The 9,667-nt window shown below is 40.6% G+C and overlaps 2 protein-coding genes across 8 annotated transcripts in view; one reads left to right on the plus strand and one right to left on the minus strand.

The window, feature by feature from the left end:
• Window positions 1-9,667, minus strand: part of PLEKHH2 (pleckstrin homology, MyTH4 and FERM domain containing H2) — a 121,433-nt gene that overhangs the window by 89,382 nt on the left and 22,384 nt on the right. For all 7 annotated transcript variants that reach the window (XR_005784244.1, XM_040453888.1, XM_040453887.1 and 4 more), the window contains exon 3: window positions 1,591-1,653. Coding sequence is in view for 6 of the 7 variants with exons in the window: in XM_040453888.1 (XP_040309822.1) it covers window positions 1,591-1,653 (63 nt within the window). In the remaining variant the exon portion in view is untranslated. The remainder of the gene's footprint in view (window positions 1-1,590; window positions 1,654-9,667) is intronic.
• Window positions 3,596-4,882, plus strand: C1GALT1C1L (C1GALT1 specific chaperone 1 like). The gene is given in 6 exon segments (XM_040453625.1): window positions 3,596-3,639; window positions 4,125-4,283; window positions 4,285-4,334; window positions 4,337-4,498; window positions 4,501-4,641; window positions 4,644-4,882. Coding segments are annotated over 6 exon segments (615 nt in total). The 3' UTR covers window positions 4,703-4,882.

Consider the following 9,667-nt stretch of genomic DNA (forward strand, 5'->3'; position numbering starts at 1 on the left):
TTCTCTACTCTTGCACTGGTTGAAATTTGTCATAGTAAAATTTTAGGAATCTCTTTTAAGTGTAAGTATTTTTAAAAATTTATTTTGAAAGACAGAGAGACAAAGGGCCAGGGAGAGAGTGAGAGAGAGAATCCCAAGCAGGTTCCACACTGCGGAGCCCAATGTGGAGCTTGAACTCACAAACTCTGAGATCATGACCTGAGCCAAAATCAAGAGTCAGATGGCCAAATGACTGAACCACCCAGGCGCGCCTGAGTATAATTAATTAAAGAAAATCAAGGGTTAGGTTAGACTGGGTTTATTTAGAAATTTATCAGGCCACTAAATCAATCTACTATACAAGATTAAATCTTTTAGGTGAAAACAAGATTTGGTAGTACTTACGTTTGGGAAGAAACATGACAAATTTAGAACATGTATAAGAAATTAAATATATACTTCCTAGAAAAAAATAATAATTTTGAAAATCCTGACTTGCCTGAACCTGACAAGGATCTTTTCATAAAATGTGAAGCTATGGATTGAGACTCATTAGACAAACTTTAAGGCTCACTTGGTGAGCTCACTGAAAACACTCATTTTAATGTTGGCAAGGCCCAGACAGGACTAAGTGACTTATCAAAGGTTTGACTTTTCTCCCAAATACCTATTAACATACTAAGTAAAAATTTGTGTTCATATTTTCCTAATATAAATCTAAGCATTTTTCTATATTAGTATGTCTTTTGTAATAATTATTTTTTAGTGTTTATTTATTTATTTTGAGAGGGAGAGCACGTGTGCACACACACACATGGGGAGGGGCAGAGAGAAGAAGAGAGAGAATCCCAAGCAGGCTTCATGCCATCAGTGCAGAGCCTGATGTGGGGCTTGAACCCACAAACTGTGAGATCATGACCTGAGCTGAGATCAAGAGTCAGATGCTTAACCGGCTGAGACACCCAGGTGCCCCTGTAATAATTATTTGTAATGGTTGTTTACTATTTCATGGAATGAATACAGTTCACTTATTCATTCTCTTGTAATATGGCATTCATATTATTTCCAACTCTTTATTTCTATCAAAGAAACTGCTATGAACATATTTATATTTAAAACTTCGTTATGGTTACCACTGCCTTGAAAGTCATATTTGGTTTTTCCGGGAAAGAAGACTTCCTAATGGACGCATTTTTATCCTTTGGAACTCTGTTAAGGGGCAAAACAACACCAGACTCTCCTTTTTCTCTCTGGATCCGGCTCACAGAACAGTCAAAGAGATAAGATGGGGGTGCCTGGGTGGCGCAGTCGGTTAAGCGTCCGACTTCAGCCAGGTCACGATCTCGCGGTCCGTGAGTTCGAGCCCCGCGTCGGGCTCTGGGCTGATGGCTCAGAGCCTGGAGCCTGTTTCCGATTCTGTGTCTCCCTCTCTCTCTGCCCCTCCCCCGTTCATGCTCTGTCTCTCTCTGTCCCAAAAATAAATAAACGTTGAAAAAAAAAAAAGAGATAAGATGTAGAGAAGGGTTAAAGACTATTTTGAGGACTGTTTTGGGCAAAACAAGGTTTATACTGGTAGAGAGAGAAAAAAATTTAACTAGAATTATACCCTACCTGTTGGAAAGCTTTTTCTGCTTGACGCTCAGCATCAATAACTTGTCTCTCAAGCTGTTGCATCTGTAAAGTGAGGAAAAACAGAGAAAATCTAAAAATTCATATTTCTCTTTTGAAAGGGACTTAAAAAATCTTGCGATGTCATAAAATTCTTTTAAGAATATTTAAAGTAGTTTAATGCATATGAATGACATACAATTTATCACATTGAGGCCTCTTTCAGTGCATATTTAAAAATTTTAAAATTAACCAAATAACATACCAAATGTTTCATACTTTTAGTACCATGCAATCTATACTACATGAGTGCTCATCCATAGGATTTTCTTCATTGACTTATGAATTACTGGTCAACACATATTAAGAACAGTAATTTAAATCTAAGAGAATAGTGAGACCTCAAATATCATATTTGATTTGTTGATCGAAAAGTCACAATGATATCAGAAAGTGGTATATTCTCACAAGCTCTGTAGGTGGCATGTTTAAGTAGAAACTCTGTTTTTTGGGGTTTTTTTAAATTAATTTGTTTATTTTGAGAGAGACAGAGATAGCATGAGCAGGGGACAGGCAGAGAGAAAGGGAGAGAGAGATAATCCCAAGCAGGCTCTGCAATGCCAGCACAAGCCAGATGCAGAGCTTGAACTCATGAAGCTGAGACCATGACCCGAACTGAAACCAAGAGTCAGATGCTTAACTGACTGAGCCATCTAGGGTACCCCCAAAAAACTCTAGCTAGTTTTAATTCTCATACATTGTAGAGTACAGAAGAGACTCATGTTAGCACACACATGCACATCCACCAAAGTGTAGAGCACAAAGAATAAAAAAAAAAAACTCCATATTTTTTTTAAAGTTCTGTAGAAAATAAAAAGTTCAGAGATTTAACAAATTGCAAGAGACTCTTAACGACAGAGAACAAACTGAGGGTTGCTGGAGGGGAGGTGAGTGGGAGATAGGCTAAATGGGTGGTGGATACTAACTAGGGCGCTTGTTGGGATGAGCACTGGGTGTCTAGGTAAGTGATGAATCACCGAATTCTACTCCGAAACCAATACGCACTGTATGTTAACTAAAATTTCCATTACAAAACCGGGGGGGGGGGAGCTTGGAGATTTAAAGTAAATTACTCAAATGACTACTGTAAGTAAAACAAAGAAAAGCCTTAAAAAGGACCCAGTACAAACTAACATAAGAAATGGGTACTAGGTAGTGAATACACAACTGTGACATAAAACTCAATTTTAAATTCTTTTTTTCTGAGTGCTGAAATATGGTCAACATTATAGCTGTCTGTCCCTCGATATTTGCTCATTCTCAGTTTCATTGTTGCTTGGTGTTCCAGATCTTCCAGCGCACCTCAAACCCCAGCACCCCGGTCCCGCCCCAACAGCTGACGCCTAGCTCCAGCCCCACCCACTTCTCAGAACCACAGAGAAGCAGCTTCTCATGGCTAGAGTGTCCCAGCTGGGAGGGCTGCAGGGATCCGGTTCAGGGTGTTGCATCCACACGACTCCTGAAACAGAATGCTATGGGCACCAGTGACAGTCACAACAAAGTTTATTACAATGAGAGGCAAGGCCGACCGATCGGGACCAACACTCTTGATAAGAGTGCGGCCTCGAACAGCCGGGGTACAGAGTTTTTATAACCGATCACATCGTTTTATCACCACCTGGGAACAGAACAAAGAAACAGTTTCCAGATGAGTTAGAAACAGTTGCCTAATGAGGTGTTTATTTTAGACTTTCTGCCTCTAAGTTGCAACCAGTGGATCTCCTTGACCCTGCCTCTGATGCTCTTTTCTTTGAACTTTTGTTTCCTTAATTGGTGAAGCCTAATTTACAACAGTATGAGGGGTAGTTTACAAGAGCAAAGCAAGGCTGTTATCTCTTAACCTTCAAGGTCAACACAAAGCTGTTATTTTTCAAGCTAAGCGTTAGCCCTACACTACAATTTAACCCTTACAAGGGTGTGTCTTTTTTTTGTTTGTTTTTAAACCAGTATGCTGCTGGGAGCATTTACTGTGTTTGACAACTATGTGGCCAGGTAACATTCAACACAGAGGTAAAGACCCTGATCACCATTACCTTCACCCCCCAAAAAAGAAAAGATTTCTTAAATATTTCAGAAGTGCAACGCGTGGATATTAATAACAGTATCCGTGTTGACTGTATCAGCCTTGGACAATCCAAGATGAGCATTATTGAAAGACACTTGGGCCAAACACTGACAAAGCAGAGCCCTACAGTCCTAAAAATGATAGATTGTTAGGTTGTTTAATATTTTTAAAAGTGACATGTGGAGGGGCGCCTGGGTGGCTTGGTGGGTTAAGTGATGGACTCTTGATTTCAGCGCAGGTCATGATCTGGGTTTGTGGGATCAAGTCCCCCTCTCCCCCTCCTTGGGCTTCATGCTGGCAGCACGGAGCGTGCTTAAGATTCTCTCTTTCCCTCTCTCTCTGCCCCTCCCCTGCTCGCACTCTCTCTCTTTTTCTCAAAATCAATCAATCAATCAATCAATCTTTTAAAAAGTGACCTGTGGATACAGATGAGGACAACTTACAAATATGTCTTTGAAAAGCACAGCGACAACTACAACTGGTTCTTTCCTACATTTGCTGTCTTTGACAATTCAGCGTGTTTTCTGTGTACCGGGGCTTTATCACAACCTTTCTATCTGGGCCACACTATAACTTGGCAAGCTCCAATACATGACCGTGGAAGGAGAAATTGTCAAGTATAGAATCTGAAAGACAGCCTCTTCAGTAAGTCTGAGAAGTGTGCAGATTGAAGTGTCATTTGGGAGTTATCTGAAGATATGCAGCTGGCAGCTGGCCTTAAATAAGCTGGAATTCTTGCAGAAAATGCAGAGGATTCTGAAGGAAGAGTTGTATTTAATACAAAACCAATGCACATCTTATTCAAGAGACCATGTGTAATAATCCTCAGGAAGTGGTACAAGGCTGCTGTTCAGATATGGCTATTACTTTTAAGGGACTGACACCCAAAAAGATGATAGTGATGATGTACGGTATGCACTGGCTCAGGGTATTCATTATTTCAACAGCACACTGGTCTTCTTGCCTCCAAACGGTTCAGAAAGTGACTGACGGCTGGGGAATAATAGCATTGTGCTGTCCAAAAGCACTTAAAATGTGGATTCACTTGAAGTGTGAACTGAGATGTGTAAGTGTAAAATACACACTTAATTCAATAATACACATATTATTTGAAAACCAATACAAAAAGTATAAGCTATCCCAGTAATTTTATATGTTGACTCACATTGAAATAATATTTTTAATATGTTGCATTAAATAAAATACAAAATTCTGTTTCATTTTATTAACTTGTTTAATAGAGAATTTTAAATTACGTATGTGTCTCAGATTATATTTCTATTGGATAACAAAAGTGTAAAACATTCCATTGTCACCATATGTATTAATTTAACTGCCTGTCCCCAGAGCAGCATTTCAAAGACCATTTATTGCAGGGATCTAACTTCTAGAAAAGGTTTCAAGTATTTGGGTACATAAATAGATATTTCCTAAGTGCATTCTCTGGACCCCATATCATCTTTAATTTTTGTGAAAATATTTCAAAATTTAATAAGCAAGTACTGTTGTCTAAAAGCATTCTATTGAGTTACTGTTATAGACTATGGCACTGCATAGAAGCAGCTGGACAAGCACTGTCTCCAGTCTAGGATATTCTTTAAACCAAAACAAACCAGGGGCGCCTGGGTGGCGCAGTCGGTTAAGCGTCCGGCTTCAGCCAGGTCACGATCTTGCGGTCCATGAGTTCGAGCCCCGCGTCGGGCTCTGGGCTGATGGCTCAGAGCCTGGAGCCTGTTTCTGATTCTGTGTCTCCCTCTCTCTCTGCCCCTCCCCCGTTCATGCTCTGTCTCTCTCTGTCCCAAAAATAAATAAAAACGTTGAAAAAAGAAAAAAAAATAAACCAAAACAAACCAAAACAAACAAAAAAACCAACTGGCAGGTACACGCCAACACTACATTCTTCCACTACTGGCAGTGGGCTGACAATCATCGTCTCTACAGTGTAACTACAACATTATATTTTTAAGGAAAATTTTGCACTCATGGAGACTTAAGCTCAATTTTGAATATTGCTGAGGTTGCCAGGAAAACCCACAAACAAGTTGCTGATCTGTAAAATTTTGCTAGCGGAAAAAAAAAAAAAAAAAAAAGATTACTGACATACCTGTTCAAGTGGCCAAAATCCAGAACACTCACAACACCAAATGCTAGTGGATGTGGAGCTGAGGATGTGGAGAAATAGGGACTCTCATTCATTGCTCACGGGAATGCAAAATGGTATAGCCACTTTGGAAGACAATTTGGCAGTTTCTCACAAAACTCTTATCATACTCTTAAACATACCCTTACCATATGATCTAGCAATCGCACTTCTTGGTATTTATCCAAAGGACTTGAAAACTTATGTCAACACAAAAACGTGCATACAGATGTTCACATCAGCTTTACTCATAACTGCTAAAACTTGGAAGCAATCAAGATGTCCTTCAGTAGGTGAACGGACAAATAAACCACGGTACACCCAGACAATGACATTATTTAACACTAAAAGGAAATGAGCTATGAAGCCATGAGCAGACATGGAGGAAACTTAAATGCATATTAGTCAACGAAAGAAGCCAATCTGAAAAGGATGCAATAAACAGGGCACAAGAGCTTTTCAGGGCAGTGAAAATACTCTGTATGATACCCTAGTGATGGATACATGTCATTAGACATTTGTCCAAATCCATGGAATGTACGAACTTTGGGTTATTATAATGTGTAAATGTAGGTTCATCAATTTTAACAAAGGTACCAGTCTGGTGGGGGATGTTGATAATGAGAGAGGTTATGCAGGTGTGGGGGCAGGGAATATATGGGAGATTTCTGCACCACCCAATTTTTTTGTGAACCCTAAACTGCTCTAAAAAATGGAAGTCTTGAGAGAAAAAAAAAAAAAAAGGAGTGAATACTTTCCTAAAAGGATTGCTATGGTCTGAATGTTTGTGTTCCCCCCAAATTCACCTTGGAATCCTAACGCCCAATGTGAGGGTGGGACTCTAGCCAATGGGATTAGTACTTTATAATGGAGATCCCACAGAGCTCCTGAGCCTCTTCTGCCAGGTGAAAATACAAGAAGTCTAAAACCCAGAAGAGGGCCCTAACCTGGCGTTGCTGGCACCCCGATCTCAGACTTCCAGCCTCCAGAATTGTGAGAAATAAATTTCTATTGTTCATAAGCTATGCGGTCTGTCGTATTTTGTTACAGCAGCATGAACAGACCAAGACAGAAATTGGTCCCGAGAGTGGAGTGCTGCTGTTAACAAATACCTAAAAATGTGGAAGTGAGTTTGGAATTGGGTAATCGGTAGAAGCTGGAAGAATTTTGAGGTGCATGGTACAAAAACCTACATTGCCACGAACACACCATTTAAATTGCATTTAAAGCAATTCCAGTGAGAACTCAGAAGGCAAAAAGGAAAGCTGTGGAGAAAGCTTCAGTCTTCTTAGAGAATCCCTGAGTGGTTGTGAACAGAGTATTAGTAGAAATATGATGGATGGTAAAGGCCATTCTGATGAGGTCTCAGATGGAAATAAAGAACATGTTAATGGAGACAAGAGGAAAGGTGATCCTTGCTATAAAGCAGCAAAGGGCTTTGCTGAATTGGATTCTTGTCTTGGGGTTTTGTGGAAGGTAGAACTTGTGAGTGATGAAACCGGATATTTGACTGAGGAAATATTTCTAAGCCAACTGTTGAAGGAGTGGCCGAATTCTTCTTGAATGCTTATAGTAAAATGTGACAAGAGAAATGATTTAAAGATAGTTGATCAAAGAGGAAATAGAACCTAAAAATCTGGATACTTTTCAGCATTTCCATATTGAAAGAAATGGGAAAGTCTGTTCAAGAGAGGACAGGGTGTGACCAAACCACCTTTTGATTAAGGGGTCAGTATGGGTTTGAACCAAAGAGTTAGGTAGCGACTGAAGAAGGAAAAGTCCATGTGAACTGAAGAGGAAGGAATGAGGCTGGCTGTTGGACTTGGATTTTACAGGATGGGATCTTAGAGCTATGGCTATGACATCGGGCAATTCTTCAAGGCAAGGAGGAAGGACCCTAAATGCAATTCAGAAATCATCAGAGCTGCCCCTTCAATTTCACAAACTTGCGGTGGGGCATTTCCTGGGTTTCAGCAGGCCACACAACTTCCAACCAAACCAAAGTGCTGTTTCCCAAAGCCATGGGGGGCTGACCCCTGCCCAGCAGAGCCACTGGGAGCATGGCTACCTCCACCTAGATTTGGAAGGATGAAACTTCCCAGAGCTGCGAGCGTACAACCCAAGCACTGGGCCACTTCAAGGGCAAGGCCACCAGAGAACCCCAACCAGGGCAATTCCCAATCAAGGCCATGGGGGTGGGGCCACCCCTTGGACCCCAGACTGGTAGAACCATCAGTGTGCAACTGCAACCCATGAGAGCTGCCCTGCAAAGCCACTGGGCTGCAAATGCCCCTCAGGGTCTAGAAGGTGAGACCCCTCACCCCCAGCTGATCCAGAAGCTAGGACCTCCATCCCAGAGGGTTGAACTTCTAAAGATTATTCTCAAGTCTTAGGATTTAATGTTAGTTGCCTTGTGGGGTTTTAAACTTGCTTGGAACCTGCTGTCCCTTCTTTCTCTCCTATTTCTTCTTCTTGGAATGAAAATATCTATCTTATGTCTGTCCCACCATTGTATTTCAGAAACACATAACTCATTTGGTTTCACACGTTCACAGCTGGAAGGGATTTCCTCAGAATAAATCATACCTTGAGTCTTACCCATACATGATTTACATGAGACTCTGCACTTTATAGACTTGTAAGTGGATGCTGGAAGAGCTATTAAGACTTTTAGGGCTGTCGGGAGGGAATGAATGAATTTTGTTTGAGAGAAGGACATGAATCTGAGGGGCCAAGTATGGAATACTATGATCTGAATGTTTGTGTCTCCCCCCAGAATTCACATGTTGGAATCCTAACACCCACTGTGGTGGTGTTAGGAGGTGAGGTCTTTGAGAGGTGATGAGGTCACAGGGGTGGGACCCTCGTGAATGGGATTAGTGCCCTTATCCTTATCAGAGAGATCCCAGAATGCTCCCTAGCCGTTTCCACCATGTGAAACGTGAGGATACAATGAGAAGTCTGCAACCTCTGAGGTTGCATTGTGAGGATACAATAAGAAGTCTGCAACCTCTGAGGGAAGAGAGCCCTCACCTGACCTAGCTATACCCCTGACCTCAGATCTCCAGCCTCCAGAACTAGGATAAATGTCTGTTGTTAATAAGCTATATAGTCTGTAGTATTTTGTTATAGCAAAGCAAATTAAGGCAAGGACTATAGAGATATCTGGTCAAATTTCTCTTTCTGAAGTTGGGTTTCTAGTGTTAACAGGGCAGAAGCCTTCTCTCTTTGCCTCACTGTTACATACCCTAATACAGGTCTTTATACACAGTAGGTATTCAGTATATTATAGATTATTAAATAAAATTACATCTGTAAAGCACTATGCATATATGAAGGATAGTGTGGTTACTGCTGCCAAATAACTTTTCTTCTGCTCCTATGGCACTGACTCTCTACCTAGTACTATTTTCCCAACTAAAGTTGCTTAAAGACAGACTTCACGTGTGAGGACCCTTTATATCCTCCATAACATGTTGCACATACCAGCCATACAGTAAAACTCTAAAAGCTCAGTAGCAAGCAATAAATAACCTTACCAAAAAAAAAGAGATTTTTATACTTTCCACTATAAAAGGCATCACACAACACACACACTATTTTACAAGACTTGGGATGTAAGGTTATAAATGAAGAGGCTAAATGTGCTGGAAATGAAAATTATATGTGTATGACTTCGAATACAAGTTAATTAAAAGTACCTATTCAAAGAGTCATTTTTGGGTTTTTTTAATTAAAAAAAAAAGTAGCCCTTGGGGTGCCTGGGTAGCTCAGTTGGTTAAGCGACTGACTTTGGCTCAGGTCATGATCTCATG

This window comes from Herpailurus yagouaroundi, unplaced genomic scaffold (genome assembly GCF_014898765.1).
Source record: "Herpailurus yagouaroundi ecotype Mexico unplaced genomic scaffold, PumYag 210, whole genome shotgun sequence".
Classification (NCBI taxonomy): Eukaryota; Metazoa; Chordata; class Mammalia; order Carnivora; family Felidae; genus Herpailurus; species Herpailurus yagouaroundi.